Below are 26220 nucleotides of genomic sequence, written 5' to 3'. Positions count from 1 at the left end.
TATGGCCTTGACTACAGACCCAAATAAAAGCCAACATTCTGACATGGCAGAGAACAGTAGGAGTTCTCAACTGATAAACCCACGAACATGTAGTATTAAATTATACAATTTAAAACAGTTGTTTGGGTGACAGTTTTGCACAATTACACATTTAAAAGTATTCTGTCAGTTAGGATTTATTCTCATTTGCGCTATAGAGGTGTGAATACTGGATGTTTGGATCATTTTTCAACTAGGGCTCCAGTCATGTTGTAATGTATTTGTTTTATGGAAGTGTTGCTATAGACACTCTGACACTCCAAAGAGGAGTATGACATAAAGGGCCTGTGACTAACTATACTGCTCTGGATTTTCCTGAATGTTTGGTAGGAATGTAGAACCATAAAAACAAAGTCCTTTATTCTATTCTCTATTATTGTTAACTATATTGTTTATTCATTCACAACACATAGAACAGGGCAACAATGGGGCAATGCTACAGCAGGTGCTGATTTTATTTGGGAGTAGAAATCAGTTAAAAAAAATAAAAGATTAAAATATGGAAAGTAATAATGATAACTCTGGTTATGTTTAGAATGGCAAACTACTGTACTACTTGTACTATTCTGTGCATTTCATTCCATTCCATTGTGAGGAATGAATCAGAAGCAATAACATCTTTAGATTGGATGGCCAAACTTCTACACAAATAAAAAAGTTAATTTTCTTAGATGATAATTGCATGCTAAATTAAACATGTCATGTGACAACACTCTAGCACACTACTGAAATATTTGTTGCACAAATATTTCAAATCTTTCACATACATTTAAAAAAAATGCATGTAGTATAGAGAACACAGAAAGCAGTCTGCTAGTATTCTATTCCAAACATAAACAATGTTGTTTTAGTCAACACAAGAATTGTTCTGGTCTCTGACTGCGAGACATGTCCTGTTGACTGTATTCATTAAAGAAAGAGTGTCACCAGATTTTAGACAGTCCATCCTTTAAAAATTCCTAATATTTCAGAAGTCTTCCACAGTGCAAACATTTATTAAAAGATGGTTTTGAGGCACATTTTACAAAAAAATACATCACTCATTCTTCAGATTTTATATCATAATGCTTAAAAAAAAAAAAAAAAAAAAAAAACGTGAGCTATAGAAACCTTTTTAATTGATGACTGAGCAGAAAATGTAGTTAAAGGAATATTCCGGATTCAATACAAGTTAAGCTCAAACAACAGCATTTGTGGCATAATATTGTTTACCAAAAAAATTTATTGACTTGTTCCTCCTTTTCTTAAAAAAAAAATAAAAAAATCAAAAATCTGGGTTCCAGTGAGGCACTTACAATGGAAATGAAAAGGTCCAGTTAAAATCCTTGTTAAAATACTCACTTTTTCAAAGTATAGACACAAGACATAAACAATATGTGTGTTTACATGATTTTAGCGTGATAAAAATCGCTTAGTAACCTTGTATGTGTAAACTTATACCCACTTTTACAACATTGTTGCCATGACAATGTAATGTCGACAAACCCTAAACAGACCGTCAAAATAATAATTTAACAATTTTACAGCTTAAATAGTTTTAACAGAAAAATGAGTGTAAGTGCTTTTATAAAATTGTAAGCTTCACATTTCCCCTCTAAAAATTGGCCCCATTCAATTCCATTGTAAGTGCCTCACTAGAACCTCGGTTTTTGTTTTTTTAAAGAAAAAGAGGAACAAGTCGAAATTATTTTTTGTGGTAATCATCATTATGCCACAAATGCTGTTGATTGAGCTTAACTTGTATTGAACCCGGAATATTCCTTAAAAAGAAATTGATGGAATAATTATTTAAAATAACCTAAAGATCCTTTGTATTTTCATATTGCTTCCCCATCAGACAAACATTGACTCTTACTCATTATTTCACTGTCTCACACCTAGCAGTTTCAAAAGGGTATAATAACAGAAAACATGTAGAAAACATAGTGTAGACAAAGTTCACCCAAACAAAAATGTTGATCTGACTCAAACAACCAGACATATAAATGCTTATAAAAACAAAAAAATATATAAGATTGATGATAATAATATTAATAATAATAAAAATAAGGTAACTTTATTCCAAAAAGTGCAAATACTGTAAAGAAAAATAAAGAAAATGAAAATCATTTGTCAACAAGCGATTTTCATCTTAGAAAACCTGTGTGTCATAAATTCACTTTGGCATTTAACATATATAAATAAATTGTTAAAAAAACGGCTGCATTGCATTACATATTGCAAACATATTTTTGCAATGCTGCAGTAAAACTGAAGTGAAATGTACTGGGATTACTGAAAGACTAAATAAGTTAGTTTGTAATGTACATAGTGGCTAGGATTCCTCAATAGATTCATTAAGGGATTGTGCATCAAAGTCCAAGGCTTAAGATCCACAGCTTTCACATCTCACAACCTCTGGAATATTTCTATAAATTATTCTTATTTGAGATCAGACCTCTGTTAAACATGTCTAGTTGCAGCTTTCAGCAATAGGAGGAGTTGAGACCAAATGTCACTGACCGATACCTTCCAGCATTAGTGGTTTAGACCAGCAAAAGATCAGATGACAAAGTACAGCCTTGTTTTCACTCTGAGGCACTTGATAACTGTGGGCCCTCTTAATTCCTACTTGCTCTCCAGCTTCATTGCTGACATTTAGGTGGTGTTTGCATAGGTTGCATTAGGTTCTCTGTGCTACATCAGTCTTTATGTGAAAACAACTAAATTTTTTTGATAAATTAACAAGGCATTTGAGTCCTGACTAGGAGGGTTGCATCTCTGTGGTGTAGTGTTTCGCTACATCAGTAGGGTTTCTCCTCTGGAGCCGAGCTTAGGATCCTCTACGCTTCTCTTTTTACCTATCTGTTTGCATTTTGCCACATAGGGACTTTCCTCAGCACTAATGTCTTCTCTGGGCAGGGCAGGCTCTCTGCTCTCTCGACTCACAAACATACATGGATTATGAGACACCATCTCAATCCTCTGCTCTGAAGCTTTACGAGCTGTTGCTTTTCTCTTGGTCCTGGGTTGAGGGGAGGGTAGAGGCTGTCCAGTTGCTAAGGGAGGCAAAGCACACTGGAGAGAAGAGGAATGGGTGGCAGAACTAGCAGCAGAAGTATTGCAGATGGGGGTCGAAGCCCCTGCCAGGGCAGCGCTGCCAAGCCGTGCCATTGCTACAGGGATCTCCTCCAGAGACTCTGCGGAGTCAGAATGATACTCAGCAGGGGGTCCAGCGGCCTGTACAGGTGCAAGAGGGGGAGGTAGGCCCGCAGGGGAAATGCTGGAAAGGGTAAGTGTTGACCAAAACTGGAGGACACAGTGGCGGCAGCTACAGAGGAATCTATTTGTGTAAAGCATAGACACGTACACACAGACACAGATAACAAAGGTGACTACTCAACACACTGTAATGGCACTATCAAAACCACTGAAAATATTGTTTTGAACTGTTAAATGATCATGCAGGTTATTTAAAAAAAGCTGTGTTGGCAGGTTTGGGGAGATTTCTTCTGAAAAGTAATATGGTACTGGGGCCAGTTTAATGAAAACCTTTTTTTCAGGAATATAAAATATTCATAACTTTTGTCAAAAGCCCTTTTCGGACAGGACTAGTTTTATCGAGGAGGTTAGGGAAATTCGTGTTTCAAAAGCCCTATTCTGACAGGACTAGTTTTCCCTGAAGAGGTTAGGGAAATTTGTGTTTCACAGACGTACTTTGGGACTTTAATCCCATCTGAATCTAACAAGTCTGTTTCGGCTAACTCAAAGGTCCTCTAAGAAATCTAATCCCTTCCGAATGCGAATGTCTGTGATTGATGATATTGAATTTACACAACGCTTCTCCTCATGTATATTGACCTACATGAACTACCGTTAAGATCGTACTTATGTGCACTAATCATCTGCCTGCTACGTGCCTTTCAATCTGGATGCATATTTTTTGCCATTCGACGATAAAGTAAGAAAATCAAATTAACGAGGGGAGCCAAATCGTAGACACTGCAAAAACTGGCCACTGTAATATCAGGTGAGATACTCATCTTAATTTCTCAGCTTAATTAGCCTACGTGATGTTATAATTTCACAGATAAGTGTTGTTTATTTCAGTGGGTTTATTACAAGCAGCCACTTCAATAAACTTGTGCGAGTTTTATTTTAATAGGCTTTTAAAAATAAGTAATTTATAATGTACTATTAATAAAGTACAATTAAATCAATAAATTAAATAATATTTAAGATAAAATTTTAAAATGACAAGTAAATTTAAATTTAAACTTAATGATAAAGTTTAAAAGATACGTTAATTTTACCACCTAAATTACGTGTTCAACCTTCTGTAACGCCTACATCTAGAAAACAGACACTGTAATAATCATGGAGATCTATAGTCCCATCCAAATCAGTACATCAAATCTCAGACGTCGTTGTAATACTAACTGTAACTCAAACATTGTTTAGAAAACTAATCCCGTCCGAATAGGGCTACAGATGTACTTCATGATTTTAATCTTGTCCGAATCTGACATGTCTGTGTTTTTCTTACACAACCTCTATAAAAAATTTCAGAGCAAATTACCTACTGTTTTTCAGCTAACACAAGGGTCCTCTGAGAAATCTAATCTGGTCCGAATGCGAATGTCTGTGATTGCTGATACTGTATTTTCACAACGCTGTCCTCTCATGTATTTTGACCTAAAGTTAACTACCATTAAGATCATACTTACAATACAATATCAGGAAGATAAGACCCTTCCTTTCTGAATATGCCACAGAACTTCTGGTTCAGTCACTTGTCATAAATAGACTGGACTACTGTAACGCTCTCATTGCAGGCCTCCCTGCATGTGCAATTAGACCACTGCAAATGGTCCAGAATGCAGCAGCACGTCTGGTCTTTAATCAACCAAAGAGAGCGCATGTTACACCACTCCTTGTCTCTTTTCACTGGCTGCCGGTTGATGCACATATCAAGTACAAGGCTCTGATGCTGGCATACAAAACAGTCACTGTGTCTGCTCCAGCATACCTAAAATCATTTCTGCAGAGCTAAGCGCCCACTAGAAGCCTGCTGACGGCTAAGGAACAGCACCTTGTTGTACCAACACACCAAAACACTTTCCCGGACTTTCGGCTTCATCATACCACGTTGGTGGAATGAGCTTCCAAATTTTATCCATGAAGCTGACTCATTTTCTGTCTTCAAAAAATGTCTAAAGACACATCTTTTTCATGAGCACGTAACCAGTCACTAAAAAAAAAAAATACTTGTTGCACTTTAATCTGTTTTGAATGCTATTCTGATGCTAGTGAAACTTTGTAATATGGCACTTTTCATATCACTGTCTCCTTAAGATGATTCGCTTATGTGTTCCTCTTTTCGCTTTGGATAAAAGCGTCTGCCATGTGCACCAATCGTCTGCCTGCTGCGCACCTTTCAATATGGATATTGTTTGTAGACTATTTTGCTATTCAACGAAAAAGAAAATAAAATCAACATGGAGGGCCAAACCATGGAAACTGGAAGACTAGCCACTGTAGGGTGGCCAGATGTCCCGTTTTTCCCAGGACAGTCCCGTATTCAAGCACTTTTTCTAGTGTCCTGACTAATTCTGAAAAAAAAATCAAGTTTTGTCCCATATTTCCCTTCTCCTAAAATTACTCTATCGCCTATGCGGCTTTCTCAGTCACGTGAGTATCTTAATCAAAGGTAGCCAAGGACATCACTTGTAAAACCAATAAAATAACACTGTGTTATTTGAAGTACATGATATTGGGTTAAACTATCTAATCACAACCCCCTATCAATTGACGTCCAGTTAGTGAACTGATTGAAGAGTCAGTTTGAGAGAGCACACAAAAATGTCAAGGAAGCATGCATGTACATTTAATGAGGATCTTTTGTGAAGCAAAAGTTCCGAAGGTGCACGCAAGTGAAGGATTTTCTGCTTATCATTCTGTTATGCATGGCCATAGTTTTTGGTCGGCTGACTGCACTGTGAATTTGATCAAGAAATTGTATGATCCAAAATGTTCTTCTCCCCGCACCAAATCTGAAGTTGTCATAGGCAACGTACTCGCTCCTTTGTCAGAGGAAGTAGTTCAGAGTGATTTGGACAAGTGCAAGACCATCAACTTCAGAGTCAAAGCCAAGGTTGTGGAGTTTGTTTCACGCCTGCCTGGGACATCTGCATCTGTGGAGCGTGTGTTCTCATTAATGAACGCAGCATGGACAACGGATAAATCTCGACTCAGTGTAAGTCATGAAGGCAATGCTTTTCGTATGTCTTAATTTTGGACTGGACTGCTCTGCATTTTACGATAAACTCTTGAAAGCGTGAACACTGAAAAAAATTGCTGCCAGCGAAAAGTAAAAGGTGACAACAGTTACAGATGTGGATGCACCCTCGACTTCGCATTGATCTGCGCCTAGGTAAGGATACGTCAATTTCATTTTTGCTGGGAGGGGGCTGTCCCGTTTTCCACAATCAGGAATCTGGTCACCCTAGGCCACTGTGATATCAGCGTCATGTACTTGCCTTAATTTATCCACTCAGTTACGTAAATGTTATAATTATATAATTAATCAAAGATAAGTCTTGTTTATTTTAGTGAGTTTATTATAAGCTGAAGTTTATTTTAATAAGGCTTTTATAATTAGTAATTTTAGTAAATAAAAATTAAATCAATAAATTAAATTATAAGTCATTTAAAATGTTAAAATACAGTTTCAAAATGAATTTCATCACCTAAATTAATACAATGTGTTCAATGTGATTTTGATGCATCCAGAGCACATGACCTTCTGTAACATTCACATCTAGAAAACAGACACTCCCACCTCTGTAAAAAACACGGAGATCTTAGTCCCATCCGAATCAGTACATGAAATCACAGATGTCGGGTGATAATAACTGTGACTCAAACATTGTTTAAAAACACTCATCTGTCTGAATATGGCTTTAGAAAATAAGAAGAAAATAGTAGTTAAAGGTGAAGTATGTAACTTTTTATGTCAAATACGTCCTACTATCCCAGTTTAATGTTCATTGACAACTATAAGTAAGCCATTTGTGGGTTTACCTTCCCCTGAAGTATAAACACTGAGCCCCCCAGGCACTATCGAAACATTGATGTTTATTTTTTGAGCAGCCCACTCAGCTCCACTCATCCCTTTCTAGATCAACCTATAGTGTGAGTTTGGGGCATGGCTACTTGTAATAAGCTGTTCAGCTGGGGGAATATGAACATCCATGGCAGACGTGTACAGAGGGAAAGAAATTTAGCTTCAGCAAAATTCGAAGACTTGCTAAAAGACACAAAGACAGAGAACGGAGTAAAATCAGAGCGAACATTGGCGTCGCATTTACAAGGTGGAGGACTTTGAGGGAATTTTTGGAGTTCAATGGAGACGCCAAACATGCCGAGTTGCTTTTCAACAGGTAAGATACACTCAAGGTATTGCCACACAAGTTAGCTCATTACTGTCGAGGTCCAGATAAATTCGTAATATACTCGGAATACGTATCGTTACACTTACTAGTTACCAGAAGAACCCTCCTACCTCATGTGCTGGATCCCCCGCACACCCAGATGCCATTCAATCTGGCGATGTTCTCAGACGACCCGATTCATGCTTTCTGTCCAATGTGTATATGTTATAGTGGTCTTGTTCATTATGATGTTAAATGTTTATCACCTTTTATTTAGTATGGCCTATTTGTTCATAGGGAATAAGAGATAGAAAAAGGGCATGATGAGTCTAAGGGGTGTTGGAAAAAGATTTTTTGAAAACATACTTTATTTTTATAATTCTGTTTGGTGCCACTATTTGCGCAGAAATTACATACCTTACCTTTAAGTGGTTTATTCTAAAGAATATTTAATGAATCCGGCCCCGATTAAAAAAACTATGCAACAAAAATTGTATTCAGGAATGTTATTTTTATATTACATATTTAGGTAATCTGATTACTTTTGGATTACTTACTGCATGTTTTGAAGAAATATAATTTTATGTGTATTAAATACCAACTTGGACTCCATTCATTAAACATTAGTAAACATGAAATCAAACAACAATTTGTTATTTGTCACTCACTGTGTGTTGGGTATAAGTATTACCTAATGTATTAAAGATTAAAAAAAAAAAAAAGTCATCATATGAGGCTACTTTAACACCAGAAATCGACTAATGGGGAAACTACTTGCTACACAGAAGAACAGATGTAATTGCAGCTAAGAACATCTTGAGCAAAGATATAAACTCTAGATCAAACATTTGAACTAGACACACATAACTATAAAGCATATAACGGTTTAAACGTTGTAACGACAACTCAATAAACAAGATGCATGGGAGCCAAAACAAAGTTATAAATAAAGAAAAGACAACTTCACCACCATTTTATATAATTACACTCCATTACACTTTAATCTACTTAAGTGCTATATTCCACACAAAGATGAAATCAAACAGGATGTGCTGTGATGCCAATTTGCCAGCACTGTTTAATATCATAACATAGCAACACCTTTCATATCATACTAATCTCCTAAACCAGTGACGCCCTTTTAGGATTAACCGGCAGCTCGAAATTAGAAGCTCTAGGAATCTAGGTTATTTCTTCAGATTTTTTTGTTTGTTTAAAAACTAAAGCAATAAGATATTATAGTAATCAGCTGCTGTGTGTGTGTGTCTCACCCTGCTCAGCAGAAGTCTTTGGTATGCCTCTGGTGTTGCTGGTGTCAGTGGACCTGTCACTGCTCATCTCGACTGCAAGATTGCGCACTTTCTTCTTTTTTTTCTAAGCAAATATTCAAGAAAGTTTTATCACATACAGAGGCATACAGCTAACTTCAGTCAAAGAACACAGTCGGGTGAACAGGCCATTGGTTGCAAATTTAGACCCTTAAAAATGACTGATATAAAATCGGTTTTGTGTGTCTAGTTGTTGTGGTATGTGTGATTGTGTGTGTGCTACTGTCACACCTGCGTGTGTTTGTGAGGGTGAGGTGATGCTTTGTGCTCTGTTGCAGGGAGGAGCTCTGCTTCACCCATTTGCTCGGACAGACCTCTGACCCTGCCGTTGCCATAACGCCTGCTGAGAGAACACACAATATTTTCACATTCACAATTCGTATTTACTTTAGATATTGCATGTATGCCATAGATCATTTTGTCAAAAGAAATAGTGCACTGTCATGGTAATTTGTTATGATTGCTAAAAGCACTTGGCTGTTTGCTCCAGCTATGTCAAAAAAAGAAGAAAACAAAAAGGCAAATGACAAAGCAATGACAAGCTGTTTCCAAATTCTGATCACCCAGCATAACCGCCGGTCTGTCGGATCACAGTAACACTATAGATGTCAGACAATCTGTGGTATTCCAGCCACTGTGGATCTATCCTGACCAGTGCTGGGTAAGTTACTCAAAATAAGCAATCCACAACAAATTACTTCTCTAAAATGTAATCAGATTACTTTACCAATTACTTCATCTAAAAAGTAATCACTTCACTATTTAGTTTACTTTTAAATTACTTTCTAAATCACTTTTCCTAGAGAAGTTTTTGTTTTTCTGCTCAAATTCAAAATGTCTATATTTCCTCCATTCATTGTCGCACACCCTTCAGCTGTCACAGAAACACTAACAGACATACATATGAATTCATAGTTTTAATGTATTATACATATTACTTTAGCGCAAGTAATATATACTTAAAAGTAATTCAATGAACGCAAGAACCTGTAATCTGATTACAAGGAATTAAAATGTATTGCATTACACTAATTTATTTTTAACTAAAAAGTAATTAGATTACAGCAACTAGTTACTTTGTAATCGGATACACCCAACAATGATCCTGTCATCCACATGCAATCAGATGTACATGCATACGCTTCTTTAGATCCATCACCAAAGACAGACAAATGTATTTCCTCCTTTTCTGTTGCATTAATTACTCAAACCTGTTTAAAGCACTCTTCCAACTATCAAGATAGTTTGCACAAACATGTGGATAAGGGGCACTGTGAAATGTCCAATACTATAATATTAAGCTTTAGCATTACAAGCTCTTAAAAACATCAACATGTTCAACAATTAAAATTGTCACTGAATGGGGATTACAACAGTTTAACAGTGAGGTCTTTCATGTTTTATACCCTGGAAATTTAAACGCTAGCACTGAAAACTGTATCACTGAAGTCATGGGAAATAATCCTGCATATTCTGTTTAGAAAACAGTCACTATGACAACTTTGTGAAAACCTGTTTTGTAATTGGCATTATAAAAATGATCGTTAATGCTGACTGATACTTATGCAATAGGACACAAGAACAAACCAGACTCCAGTAACTGCTTCTGAAGAACTGGCCAAGTTAGGAGCCTGAGAAGTTCAGTACCTTAAAAAAACACCATACACTTAAATCACAGGGCTTTCTCAATGATACAAAAGCTTCACAAAAGATAGATTTTAAATGCATACTCTTGGATTATGAACTAAAGGATGTGTTCCTACACACACAGTGTTAAGAACTAATAAATACAAAAGTTCTTTAGTCTGCAACTGATCCTCTTGCTCACATTTTAACAGCCCCATAAAAGCTTTAAAACCTCTCCTTCACTTCCAGCTGAGCTCTTACAGGACTGACTCAGACACCATACCATAATTGCTCAATAAAATAAATGATATTATTGTTATTATTTGAGTCACTGTTAAAAGGAATCAATCTTCTACTTCAGCCAAAATCTGAAGAGCAAGCTTGATTTGGCTGGACTGTAGACATTAGTGCAGGCAAATGAAAGAGGAAAGAAAACAAAAATCTTGTGTAAATGTGAGACACTTAAGTGGCAGTCCTTTTACACCTAATGTGAGAAACTCTTCACATTGCACACAAGACAAGCCTGTGAAATACTAACTTTCAGCCACAAAAATAAGCAACAACACCATGTGATTAGTTTTATTTTAGCATACCATTGAAAGTAATTAATGTACAGAACTAAATTTTTTCAATAATGTTATTTTAGGTTCAGTAGGTTTAGTATGATCAGCTTTTGGCACAGAGCCAAATCAAAACTGAAAACAACATGGTAAACAACACGGTATTTTTAAATATGCAGTCTTTGGTTTCATGAGGCACTCCATGAATCAACCAATAACGATGTTATTGGTCTAGCAAAACTTACAATGATCCTCCTTGGGAGCTCATGGCAGATGGATCCTCTACCTCCATCTCAGGGTTGGTGTAGCCGAGCGTTCCAGTATAACCGACTTGCTGCTGCAGCAAACAATGATGGAAATATAATAGTGGTGAGATACAGACACCAAAATACTAACAATTATTGTAAAGAGAATTGTAGAGCTGCTTGGGTAACTGTCTGGAAAAGTCAACAACTCAAGTAGGACTTCATTGGACACAGCATTTTGGAATCTACATTGCCAAATGGACTACAGCTTCTAAAAGTCATTGTTCATTCAACAATTTTTAAAGTCACCAGTGATCTAAGAATTACACAGTTTCTGCTAAACGATGTGGCTATGGACTAAGTTTATTAACACAGGTTTTGGCCAGACTAATGAGTGAAATATAGAGCTGTTTGGCGATTGAAACATTCACTATGGCTTCCATTCACTTAAACAGAGCTTTAATTACAGGACAGGGTTAGATATTTAGCAACCTTTTTTACATAAAGTGCCATTTTTAAATTTCCTTGTTATCACTGTGCAGACAAACCAAGTGTTTAGCTTCTCATTCAGTCTATAACCATATAAAACATACTGCATGATTAGGTTGAAGGATTACATCAATAGGTAGACTGCCATGCAGGTGTGAGAGACTTCATATACATAAACTGCTAGTTCCTCTCTCACAATGTCGTGTGCCAGTGATTACCCCATCAAGTGCCAGTGATGGCACCCATGCCATAGGTTGCTGACCCCAGTTACAGGGTATGAGATTCAAGCCTCCATCTATGCCAAGTCTAGGTATTACTGCAACAAAACCTGTCAATCAATAAAGACACAGGGTACTATGCCCACAACAAGAGGCATTTTTTGCATAAGTGTATATGAGGATCTTTTTTTTATTTATTTATTTTTTTTTAAATTTAAAAGAGTATGTGTATGCAAGTTTATGTGTTTTGTGGGTGTGGGGTACTGATGGCACGTGTGCTTGAGTATGATTAGTCAGATGGCAGCCCTGCCCAACACAACAATCTGCATAGGTAGCCAAAGCAAACAGATTTTAAGAAACAGTGAAGTCACATGTACAGTGTAAAGAAGCCCTAAACCACACTGTGAAAAACAAATTCACTAGGTGAATTTTAAAAATTTGTTTCTGGCATTTTAGTGCCTTCCTGAGCCTATGTCCTGAATTTTTTTTTCCTCTCGGAATTGTATTTTTCTCTGAAATTTTTTGTAACCATGCGCTAGATGGATATTTTTGCCCGTTGCGACACCTCTCGCTGCTTTTTTTTTTTTTTTTTTTTAGTTTTAAGTGCTGTGTTTTAAGTGCATCTAGCGCATGTTTACATAGACCAACAATTTTAAAAAGCGCAATATCAATAGCAGCATAGATATTCCCAGTGGTGAGGTCATCAAACAATCAGAAATAACTCAAATGACACAACTGACAGTGAATGCAATATGAAACAAATGTAACCTGAGGTATATTTAACTGTGGGATTTCGTGTATTAAAGGACTGTCTAACATTATATTATATATTATACATCTTTATTAAGATTTGCTAAACATTCTTGTAATTGTATTATATTATAACTAAATCAACAGATAAAAACCACAGACATTCTATCATCTTGTTAACATAAGATTTCACGCTTACTGAAAACAAATTTAGAAAGAAAAAAAATTCACAGACAAAAAAAACAAATTTCAGAGAGAAAAATATTTTTTGTAGGAAATAGGTTCAGGAAGACAATAAGACTGCTAAGAAAAATCTCCTAATGAATTTTTTTTTTTTTTTTTTTTTTTTCACAGTGCGGTTCAGGACTTCTTTACAAGTGCTTTCATTCCAAGCCATAAAGTCAAAGAAACTGCCTGCAGAGCTCAGCAACAGGATTGTGTCAAGGCAAAGATCTGGGGAAGGCTACAAAATAATTTCAGCTGCATCGAAGGTTCCCAAGAGCACAGTGACATCCATAATTCTTAAATGGAAGAAGTTTGGAACAACCAGGTCTCTTCCTAGAGCTCGCCACCCGGCCAAACTGTGTAATCGGGGGAGAAGGACCTTGGTAAGAGAGGTGACCAAGAACCCGATGGTCACTCTGGTTGAGCTCCTATATATATACAGATATATATATACACTATATTGCCAAAAGTATTCGCTCATCTGCCTTTAGACGCATATCAACTTAAGTGACATCCCATTCTTAATCCATAGGGTTTAATATGACGTCGGCCCACCCTTTGCAGCTATAACAGCTTCAACTCTTCTGGGAAGGCTTTCCACAAGGTTTAGGAGTGTGTTTATGGGAATTTTTGACCATTCTTCCAGAAGCGCATTTGTGAGGTCAGACACTGATGTTGGACGAGAAGGCCTGGCTCGCAGTCTTTGCTCTAATTCATCCCAAAGGTGCTCTATCGGGTTGAGGTCAGGACTCTGTGCAGGCCAGTCAAGTTCTTCCACACCAAACTCGCTCATCCATGTCTTTATGGACCTTGCTTTGTGCACTTGTGCGCAGTCATGTTGGAACAGGAAGGGGCCATCCCCAAACTGTTCCCACAAAGTTGGGAGCATGGAATTGTCCAAAATCTCTTGGTATGCTGAAGCATTCAGAGTTCCTTTCACTGGAACTAAGGGGCCAAGCCCAGCTCCTGAAAAACAACCCCACACCATAATCCCCCCTCCACCAAACTTCACAGTTGGCACAATGCAGTCAGACAAGTACCGTTCTCCTGGCAACCGCCAAACCCAGACTCGTCCATCAGATTGCCAGATGGAGAAGCGTGATTTGTCACTCCAGAGAACGCGTCTCCACTGCTCTAGAGTCCAGTGGCGGCATGCTTTACACCACTACATAAGATGCTTTGCATTGCACTTGGTGATGTATGGCTTGGATGCAGCTGCTCGGCCATGGAAACCCATTCCATGAAGCTCTCTACGCACTGTTCTTGAGCTAATCTGAAGGCCACATGAACTTTGGAGGTCTGTAGCGACTGACTCAGCAGAAAGTTGGCGACCTCTGCGCACTATGCACCTCAGCATCCGCTGACCCCGCTCTGTCTTTTTACGTGGCCTACCACTTTGTGGCTGAGTTGCTGTCATTCCCAATCGCTTCCACTTTGTTATAATACCACTGAGAGTTGACTGTGGAATATTTAGTAGCAAGGAAATTTCACAACTGGACTTGTTGCACAGGTGGCATCCTATCACAGTACCACGCTGGAATTCACTGAGCTCCTGAGAGCGGCCCATTCTTTCACAAATGTTTGTAGAAGCAGTCTGCATGCCTAGGTGCTTCATTTTATACACCTGTGGCCATGGAAGTGATTGGAACACCTGAATTCAATTATTTGGATGGGTGAGCGAATACTTTTGGCAATATAGTGTATATATATATATATATATATATATATATATATATATATATATATATATATATATATATATATAGCTAAATAGAATATATTTTATATATTATTTTCTACAATAAACAATTTAAACTAAAGTTTCATAAGAAAACATAAGCATAGGTTAGATTACAAAGTAATCCACTTTGAGCTTCTGGCAATAGGGTTGTACTAAAAAATGTTATTGTATTGTTTTGCCTTATATTTAAACCCAGTGCTAATAGTCCATCTTGGGAGAGTTACACTGTCCTCAAAACACACATCATGTGTTCTGTGGCAGGAAGTGAACTCATGGTGTGCGTTCATTTCCCATAGTTCAGTGTGAGCTCAATGTGCCGCCCCTGTGAGGAATTGACAGCAGCCTGGTGGAGATGTTTTCCTGGGAATGCGTTAATTGCTCTGGGAATTAACTGCGCAGACGATTTCATCCCCACACTAGGTTGTTTAAACAACCAGGTTGTTAAAACAACTAGGTTGCCATGGGCTAGCCACCTTGGTGGTTATGTATGTGGACAATACTTGCTATGTTTCAATATTTCAATTCAATGCTCAAGCCTTTGTAGTGAACTGACAGATTTATGAATACATAAACTTCTTACTAAAAAGGCTACCACTAGCAATAGCACAACAAATAAAACCACTATAAAATAAGAATGGTTAAGTATAATCTCAATTATAATGACATGTAATATAATGATAATTTTGGTGTGAATGATTTAGATATACATATCTAAATCACAAACATTATATCATTGTTACACGTAATTATAACAAATTAAAACATGCATTCCCACAAAATGCATTACTTCAGTATACCTCTGTTTCCCTAAACCTGTGCATTTGATTTATGCTCTTTAAATATTAATATACAAAAACATGAAAATAATAGGTGTCAACAGGTGTCTATCATATGTGGAGATACATTTATGATACACTGTAATTATCTGTTGTGATAACTATGCCTGCATCATTAATCAACCACTAAATACACTAGCAAATAGGTACAGTACATTTGGAGTTACATGGAAGTTGAGTGAATTTATTTTTTTTTTTGCATATAATCAAATTTGGCTGTGCTAAGCATATGTGTATTTGCCTTAGCTGTACCTTGATAAGATTCATATTTGAAACGGCAGATCCACTCTCTGGAGGGGCCTTTCTGGAATCTATGGCCTCTTGCCGATGTCGCTGTCGCACAATATACTCGTATGTACTAAGTCTGTTCCACACTAAGGGAGAGAACAAATATTCAGAATATGAGTCATAAAAAATACTGAAAACCTCAAAATACTTAAGTGATATGTATTATCGTAGTTGATCTCAGAAATTCTACAGCCACTGCATTACCTATGAATGCCCCCTTGTGGCACACAGTGAGGGCCGTTCATGATTCATGGATGAATATAATATACATTAATTTAATGCCAATCTTTTTTTATGTTAAAAGAATATTGCGGGTTCAATACAAGTTAAGCTCAATCGACAGCATTTGTGGCATAATGTTGACTACCATAACACAAATTTTCAACTCATCCCTCCTTTTCTTTAAAAAGAGCAAACAAATCGAGGGTACAGTGAGCCACTTACAATGGAAGTGAATGAGGCCAATTTTAAAGGCAGAAATGTGAAGCTTATAATTTTATAAAAGCACTTACATTAATTCTTTTAAAACTCATGCATTATTTGAGCTGTAAAGTTGTTTAAATCTGCATTTTTGAAGTCATTTTAAGGGTTGTTGACATTACATCATCATGGCAATTTGTAAAATTGGATATACCTTTTCACAGAAATGGTTAGTAAGCAATTTTATCACATTAAAATCGTGTTTACATGCTTATTGTTTATTTCTTGTGTCAATACTTTTGAAATAACTTTTTAATGTTAATGAATTGCCCCCCTTCACTCCCATTGTAAGTGCCCCACTGAAACCCAGATTTTGAGGGTTTTTTTAAAGAAAAGGAGGTGCAAGTCAAAATTAATTATTATGCCACAAAAAAAAAAAAAAAGAAAAGAAAAAAGAAAAAAAAAAAAAAAAAAAAAAAACCTGGAATATTCCTTAAGTTTTTTGTTTATATAATTCTGTTCCAAGTCAGTGGCTTCTATCTTTCCCTCTGTTAGTCTCTCTTAAAGTCTGTTTGGATGGTGCACACAAGAGTGAGCAAGCAAATTAGTGCATGATCAACCCCAAGTGGTCTAAATATGGAGCAGGTGAATCACCAAGCTAAAGTGGCACCAACTGAGCTTGCCTAATCTATTTGCATTAATCCAAAGAAAGACTTGATGACATGCACAGTTAAAATTAGGATTTTCTGGCAATGGACTGATAATTGTTGGGCATGTATCATATTCTGTAAGCTGACAAACTTTAAACCCACACAGGAAAATTTTTAATTGTAATAACATTCACAGTAACAGAAAATCAAATAACCACAATTCCAGAGACAGATCATAAGATGTCAGTCTTTGTCGGCATGTCTTTAGAAAATTAAGTGTTCCTGTCTGTGGTGTCCTGTTGCCATGGTTACCAGGGCTGGCACTGTGCTGCACAGATCTGCCCCAGCTTTATGGCCCTGTTGACTGCAAACAATGGTGTGTGATCCCAGCCGTTTGATGTCCAATATAGTAATCATACTGCAGTGTCTCTTATGCAGTGGAACAAAGACTACGCCAGAGCTGAAATGGAGCTGATTTCAGACTGCTGATTCCAGGTTTCAGAGGAATACATCATCTTAATTACCATAATGAGGGCTTAGAAACACTAACTGATCTCTGACACAACCCAACTGACAGTAACTGTACTGTCAAAGTTCAAGAGGTGCAGGTAGTTTACTACAATAAATACCACAAAGACAGGTATAAAGAATTTTTTATTTTTATTTCTTTTTTTTACATTAAATGGCACTTTGTTTAATATTTATTATCTAATGCAATGACATTCATAAATTTTTAAGTGTGGCTTAAGTGTCAAATTACTTTTTGAAAGAAGTAAGGAAAAAGACTTTATAAACAAAAATGCTTTTTCAGCTTTACCACAGGAGCAGTTCGCTAGTGAACATTTAATGGCACGTAACTCTTGAGAGAATGAGAGTATCCTATGAGAGAGTATTAAGGGTACATTACTGGAGCCAGAGTTTACAGCTGAGAGTTTTATATTTGGAGCTAATATGTTGAAAACAGAGGTGTGCACTTTTGGAAGTGCTCTTTCATAAACAGTGTTCAGAAGAGTGTACTCACTGAGGTATATGTGGAAGGAGAGTAAGTGGCCCAGCAAAAGTGCAGACAGTAGGCCTAGAGCAATGGTGACTCCTGCCAGAGCAGGGATGGCTGGACCTGCTGTGGTAACTGGAGCCACTGGCAGAAACACAAACCAAACCACAGACTCATTCTTCACTGCAGGAAGAAAGACAGAGGTAGAGAAATACAGAAGTTGAGAGAAGTGAGACATGGACAAAAATATCACATTATCTATGAAAAATTATATATTATCGTGATCACATTTACGCACATTCAAACAGACACACAGATTGCCTCTTACCCTGTAGAAAATGCTTGTCCGATCTGAGTTTTGATGGGTCCAGAAAGAACTCTATAAAAACATAACTGGCAATAACTACAGCCAAAACAATTCCCAGCAGAGCAGAGATCACACTACTGAGAAAAAGCCTGCCAGGAATAGAAAGAGAGAGAAATGTATTGAATAAGATTAAGCTCAGGCTTCAAAGAGAGAAATCAGTGCAAATAAAACATCTCAATCTCATCCTAGAGTCTTGAAAGCATCAATTTGAATGGACTGAAATCAATAAAGGCAAACCAGTTATGTATTGTATCATACACTGTTGATTACGTACCAACAAATACAGTATTTAAGCCCTCAAAGCTCATATTATAGACTGTATGCTGGCTAAACTGGCTGCTGAAAGGACATAGGTTTATGTCATGTCATTTTGAATTTATTGACGTCAATTTTGTGGTATTACACCTGATAAATTATTTATAGCAAAAAATTGTAATGTTTAATACAAATATAAATATACACTCACTTAACACTTTATTAGAAACACTATGGTCCTAATAAAGTGTCCAACATGGTCTTCTGCTGTTGTAGCCCATCTGCCTCAAGGTTTGATGTGTTGTGCATTCTGAGATGCTATTCTGCTCACTACAATTGTACAGAGGTGTTATCTGAGTTACTGTAGCCTTTCTGTCAACTCGAACCAGTCTGGAGATTCTCCATTGACCTCTCTCATCAACAAGGGGTTTCCATCAGCAGAACTGCCGCCTACTGTAAGTTTTTTTGTTTTTGACACCATTCTGAGTAAATTCTAGAGACTGTTGTGTGTGAAACAATATTTTAATCAGCAGTTACAGAAATACTCAAACCAGCCCGTCTGGCACCAACAATCATGCCATGGTTGAAATCACAGATATGTTTTTTCCCCATTCTGATGGTTGATGTGAACATTAACTGAAGATCCTGTATCTGCTTGATTTTATGCACTGCACTGCTGCCACACAATTGGCCGATTAGATAATTGCATGAATAAGTAGGTGTACAGGTATTCCTAATAAAGTGCTCAGTGAGTACATATTTCTTCTGACACCTTTTTTTTAATTTTTTTTTTTTATACGTTGCTAAAATTAGCTATTTAGCATCCCAAAGGTGTTCTAATGTATATAAAACTCAGTTACGTGCATACTGTTTGCATGTAATTCCGAGCAACGCCACTTGACCTCATATCTGCTTTATGACTTCCACTTGTGAAAATGCTATAAATGCCATAAAATCATGACATTTTAGTCAACATAACCATAGAAAATAAATAGCTTCTACTCAGAAACGTACATATTTATAACATTTTTAGCTTTAATTAATTTGCATTAATATGTACAACACAAAATATTCATTATAAGGTGAACTTGGAGAGATACATACAGTAAAAGAATAATTGTGAGTTCCTTGAACTTCTTTGGATTAAAAAAAAAAAAAAAAAGATTTTAAGTACTACTAACTCAAATGATCACGTACAGAACTGAGGTTGAGGGGAAGACGCATAAGCTCTTGCGCTTGAATATTTTAAGCATGTTTGTTTGGTCAAAAGGAACTTATTGGGGCATTTAATTGGTTGTTATTAAGAATTCATAGATATTTGAGCTCTTTTTAGTATTACTGATTTTGTTTCACTGTAATTAGTTGTTTCGTGTTAAAGTCACCATTAGGGTGATTAGTTTTCCCTTTGATAAAGTTGGATCCTGTTCAATCAATGTAATTTTTCCTTGTGCATTTGAATGTGTGTAGCTGAAGTGTAGATTTATCGGCACTTCTTTGAGGAAATCAATTGTTTAATGTTTAATGACTGACCACAAACATTATTTTCTTTTGAGCCAATTAATTAGGTAGAAACAAAAATATAAAAGTTCATTTGAAACAACGTGCTATTAGTTGTTAAATCTTAATCGTGTGAAATACCTTTTTAAGTAAACTGATACATTTGTGAATATCTGATAAAGTTTTTCTTGTTATGCTGACATAAAATGACCATAAGTTGAATTTACTTAAAAAGCGTGATGCAAAATGCTACATATATATTTTAAGTAAATCCAACACATATTTTTTTCCCAGTGTAAAATGTTATATATAATGAATATTAGTCTTTCACACAGAATAGGTCCTGAAAGAGACCCATAATGTTTGTATAGCTAGCTATTAACTGCTGCCCATGGAAACAACAGAAGGTGAAGAAGGAACCCACTCAAAAGGATGTGAAAATGACTCACCAGTAGTTTCTGCTGCCCACACAATTATTCAGCCATCTACAGTGATGGTCAAAGCTTGCCACACACTTATTACACGCACTACAGTGTTTTGATTTTGGGCCCCTGGAAAGAAGAAATACAAGAACGTTTGGGGGACTGTGCTAGCACATAATCTGAAATCCACATTAATGTGCCTACAAACATATGAATTATACTTGATCAGTTGTTCATTATTAGCATTTACAAGCTAGATTTATGGAACACTTGTTCTAGCATATTGCAGATGCCACCGTTTTATTCCAGCAAAAATCCACTGGAGGCCCTCAGTTAGTGATTTTGCCATGGTTTAGGGCAGCGTTCACCAATTAGCGGTCTGCAGTCTGAACTTGGTTCCATAAGGACCGCGAGACATCATGACATCGGCTGCACCATCTCACTGTTTCTATACTTCAAGTGATCAGTGCAAAACAACGGAGCTGTGTACAGCGCAAGCCCTGGGGCGTAGATAGCACTGATCTTTCAGTGTTGTATACTCAAATACTTTTCTCTATTACAGAACACGCTTCATTTATACCCTTTTGCGCTCAGCGCGCATTGCTAGACGTGGCGCCGCGTGGAGATTTGCAGACGCTGTTATTTTAAGAAAAATACAGTGAGCAGCAATTTAGATACTGGAATCTTTCGCTTAAACACACCGCAGAAAACAACAATGAAGCTAAGTGAATTCAACCTCTTGTGTCTGAAATTAATCCGACAGTTCAGCGAAACCAGGTTTGTGACAGGACAACGTGCTTCCAGAGGGCCTTGAAACTATTGTTTTTTCCCATCTAAAATTAGCTTTATTAATCAGCATGTTTCAAGCCTTTCACAAACAGATTATTTTTGTGAAAATTATTAAAAAATCATCTTGCATAAATGGCAAGGAAAAACAACCAAAAATGTGATTTTACTAGTAGCATAGTGGAGTTCTCATGAGAATGTTTCCATTATTTGATATTTATATTCCATTTATAGGCCTACTTAACTTTAGCTAACAGTATTTTTAAGCTTCACTATTGTGCTGTACATTGTTTGTTGTTGGTAGATTTTCATTTTAAGGAAAATATAAAAATGGTCCATTCAGACTTTTACATTTTCCACATTTTCTCACAGGGGATACCCCTGAACCCCCATACAGTATCTTTCCTTAGTCACAAGGCCTCCTATGCCCTTGCATATCTAAACATATTCAAACAAAAATACTGGACTGTTTTCATTCAGCTTCAAAATGAACAGTTGATTTTATCTTTTAATATTCATATCAAAGTGCACTCAATTGATAAACTAATATTTTAATCTTTTGGTAGGAGATCCCCCAAACCCCAATACTTTGGCTTTGTCTCAAAGGCCCCAATGTCCTGATCCTTGCCTAGATTTGAAGAGACTGTTTTGACTTTATGATTTTATCTTTTACAGTACTACTGCTGCACACTTGGAAACTTATAATAACTATTTCATGAAATTGATTAAGTATTCCTTATGTAATTTCATAGCTACTGACACCATGCAAGTTATTATCTGGACCTTTGCTGGGAAGGAAATGTAGAGACTGGACCTCTTGGAACTTTAATTGAATATCCCTGGTTTAGGGGGTAAAACAGCATTGTGTAATACCTAAAAACACCTTTAAACCATGGTAATCACTGTAATGCACAACCTCTTGTGACTTCTTGCTTTAGTACAACATGCATGAAGGCAGCAAAGATGCTGTCCTCTCTGCTCACTCCATATGGCCCTGAACACAGCCCTAGTGCATAACTTCATTTGCATCACACTATACATGCATACCCACACAACCATAGACAGACTGACAGAAGCATTTGTCTGTACTTACACATCCACTTCACAGAGGTAGCAGTGACAGTTCTCGATGACATGTGCATGTTTGGTGCGGTCAAAAAGCGGCATGGGTCCCCTGTAACTCTTAGCTCTGACATTATAATCTGCAGGGTCAATGGAGACTGCCATCAGATGCATTAACAGGTGACAGACAAATGTGATCCCTGTACACTGAGCTCTGAGTTAAAGATTAAATATTGCTCATATAATACAGTAAATGAACCTTTAGAGGCTCAAATAAGAACAAGGAAAATAAATAGAGAGAAACTCAGACCAAACATTCTAAAACAGATTAAATACAGCTCTTTTAATACATTACTTCTCAAACCAATTTAAGTCAGACTAGCTACACTATTTCTCAACTTCCATAGGCAGATGAAGAAGCTCTGTCTGCAGGAATAGCTTTTCTTTGGCCACATGACAAACTACATAATAAGGATACAATATATCCAGCTGGGATCCAGTGTGTGGGGAGCAGAGGCACAAACACACCAAAACCAGTGACAGTGAAGTACAGGTAAAGCAGCCAGGCCAGCAGTTGTAAGGGGTGCAGGGGCCAACTCCAACCATTGGTCCGACAGCAGAGTGGCACATCAGCTCGCCTGGGTCCCCACTCACTCACCGGGGCTGTGCGATTTGAGTTCTTACTGCAACAATCCATGAGAGGGAGACCTTCTGCTGCCACTGCTGCCATCAAAACATATCACAGGTTTAATGAGACTACACACACAGGCTTTCATGTCGTGCTACTGCCTGATAAAAACATGAAAAGGGAAACACAATGATTGATGATTGTTTAGACTTTACTATTTTTAATGAAAGTGTTAACACTGGTGGGTGTATGTTTCTTCAATTTCGGGCACTTTTAGCACTGCAGACTCGAAAGTAAAGTTTTATTTTAAAAAAAATGTCACACTATTTTTTATTTTATTTTGTTTGTCAACTAGCAATGTCCAGCAGAGTACTGTTTGTACATGCATCACGGGAGAATTAGGTAATTTTTGCTATATATATATATATATTATTTATTTATTTTTTCCAAGGCCATGGTTCCCACCTCATCTCAAATTCCGTATTGTGTTTAATAAAATTCTGTGGTGGAAATGACAGTGATGGACATGACATTTTTTACATTTTTGAAATAAAAGAGTCCTTTTAGATAATTTCAAAATTAATATTTAATGTATCCTAAATACACAAAATTAAGTATATTTCCACACTTCGCATAGTTTGTCAAAATTACAGCTTGTATGATGCCCAATAAAAGTATTCTGTAATATATATATATATATATATATATATATATATATATAAAAGACAAAAACTTTATTTTTATTTGATTTGTTTTTAACATCTCTTGTCTTATCTCATATTTCATTTCAACCATGCTCTTTAATCACATTTTTTTCAACTTTGTTAGCAAGTACACTAACTTTTATTGGGGCAAAATTGTTTGCTGTGGTGGAAATTTTGCACCCAGGTGTAAGTAACACCTGCCACACAGCACAGCTATTTGCACCCCAATAGTCTATTGGAAACATTGAAATTTATGACAAACCGCATTGTGAGTATCATTTCAGTGGCGTAAATTAAGTTTGAACATGGGATTTGATGATTCTGATGTCAAACATTATTATTTACTGTATTTGGTTATGCAATCTAAGCATTAAAGATGCATACTGTATGTCTGATGGTAGTTTTCATTTTCATATGCCACATTTCTCAGGCTTAAGAAGTGTGTTAAACGTGTGAGGTTGTGTATTCATCAACCTGTTACATGTCCAACATAACTATACAGGCATATTGAATCATGTTTAAACTTGTTTTTCCGATCATTCAGAAAGAACCTACATAACTTAGTTACTGTAAACCATAGCTATCCCTTTAGAGTAACTTTTATTAATATCAACAAACATTACATTATTTAAACGGCAGCACTGCCAATTTCCAGCATTGAAATCTGCTGCTTAAAAGAACCCAGAAGCGGTTGCCTGCAGTGTGACATCAGAGTAATTTCATTAGTAACCCTGTTTAATTTTGTGGTAACTATTATTTTACTACAAAATACCATGGTGATTCTATGAGTACTGTAGTAAAACCATGGTTATTTTGTAGTAAAATAATAGTTACCACAAAATTAAACAGGGTTACTAATGAAATTAGTTAGACACAATGCTACACCAACCCCTAACCTTCCTTTACAAAAACAAAACATGGTTATTTTTGTAAAGGAAGGTTAGGGGTTGGTGTAGCATTGTGTCTGTGGGACTCTAAACATGCTGCAGTGATACCCCCATACTGTTAGTATTTAATTAGGGGTGCAAACAGAACCTTCCATTATTTGTACCAGAGTTGGTGAGTAAATAATATCTGGCACTATTTGCACTGGGGTGTAAATAGCATCTACATTTAGGGTGAAAATAGCAATCTGCCTTTTTTAAATATTACAATTTATTTATTTTGAAAAAATTAATAGAAATCACTTAAATAAATATTGAAATGGTTTGTTAGCTTCACTCTTTGATTTAGACTATCATAGTTTTAAACATGTAATTATTTGTATTTTTATAATGGATTTTCATATTTTACAATTAAGAGTTTGGGTCTGGGACAAGGCTAAAACAGTCAAATCTGTATATGAAATAAATTTGAAAAGTTAAATGATGAAGACAGGGTAAAAGGTATCCAAGTCAGTTTTAATGTGACCTTGATATCACAGTAAAAAAAAAAAAGATTAAATCTAATAAAAATCAACTCATGTGAGTGGGACGTAAAATTGCCTCAAGTTGAAGAAACGCTCTGATATTGTTATTCAACATATATATATATATATATATATATTTCTGTAAAATTTGGTAAAAAATAAATAAAATAAAAATAAAAAAAATGACCTGATGGTCATAAGGTAAACTATAAAACTCACCTGCTCAGTTACTGATGGCAGTGCTTTGGTCTGATCAGCATAATCTTGGTCCACATCGCATTTTTATCAGCCAGCATTACATGCGCTGCCGTTACCTGGAAAACAGCTACAATCCTGACATCATCTTTGAGACTTACTCATCCACTGCACCAACAAAACACCACTGTGTGGCGGCTAGCTCTATTCTTACTCATTCATTCATCCAATAAAAAGAACAACAGTTGTTAACTGGCAGTAACCTGAGATCGGAGCACGCGACCCGATCACTTTCTCAGCCAGTGGGTGAGCTAATCTCGCCTAGATATGGTAATTAACCAACCTGCTATCGTGCACCTAACCAATTAAAGACTTGCACTGACTGAAGGCAGTCGTAGTCGCTAAGATATCCCGTAAGAGTACGACTGACTGACTGACTGTACCGTTAACTAATCATTCTGCAAACAAATCACATCTTGCACCAAACGCGCATATCTCACCATAGCTCAGTATCATAGGCGCCTGATCCATGAAATCAATCCTGAGCGCGTAAACGACTATACAGAAAGCAACTAAAAAAAGGTTTTACGATAGTGAGACGACGACATCGCATCCATCATTTTCGCCATATAGTCACAATTACAAATAATAGTTGACCGACGAATCTACATCCGGGAAAACGTTATTCATACGACTTATTTCAAATTAAAAGTCAAAGCATTAAATAAAAAGGTAAAAAAAAGATGTGTGTTAATTATTGTTACGCACTGAATAACGCAAGGTGTTGATTAAATGATTAGTTTATGAAATGACAGCTAAGAGATGCAAATAATAGCTGTTTCAGTTTTTGTTTATTCGTCATTTCAGACTATTTCTAACAATGAAAACAACAGAGGATGCATTGTTGCACTGTAGGCAGATATCCAGTAGAAAGCAGCATTATCCTTCATCCCGACCACTAGAACCTGCATGAATACAAAGCCTAATAGGGTACAAGAAAGAGAATATTTAAAAGTTTGTTTGAATCAGGTCACATATTTTTTTAGATGGTAGCAAAGGACTAAAGTTCTCATTA

At 36.5% G+C, this 26220-nt stretch overlaps 1 protein-coding gene across 1 annotated transcript; it reads right to left on the bottom strand.

Annotated features, from left to right (window-relative positions):
* Nucleotides 1-984: 984 nt before the first annotated feature.
* On the bottom strand, nt 985-25821 carry zdhhc1 (zinc finger DHHC-type containing 1). Its single transcript, XM_051647514.1, is given in 12 exon segments — nt 985-3281; nt 3284-3361; nt 8723-8825; nt 9011-9119; nt 11211-11302; nt 15722-15843; nt 17849-18004; nt 18150-18277; nt 20390-20491; nt 22242-22417; nt 22689-22999; nt 25170-25821. Coding segments are annotated over 11 exon segments (1782 nt in total). The 5' UTR covers nt 22941-22999; nt 25170-25821; the 3' UTR covers nt 985-2817.
* Nucleotides 25822-26220: the final 399 nt, after the last annotated feature.

Source organism: Myxocyprinus asiaticus, chromosome 2 (genome assembly GCF_019703515.2).
Source record: "Myxocyprinus asiaticus isolate MX2 ecotype Aquarium Trade chromosome 2, UBuf_Myxa_2, whole genome shotgun sequence".
NCBI classification, from domain to species: domain Eukaryota; kingdom Metazoa; phylum Chordata; class Actinopteri; order Cypriniformes; family Catostomidae; genus Myxocyprinus; species Myxocyprinus asiaticus.
This window is presented reverse-complemented; position numbering and strand designations above follow the sequence as displayed.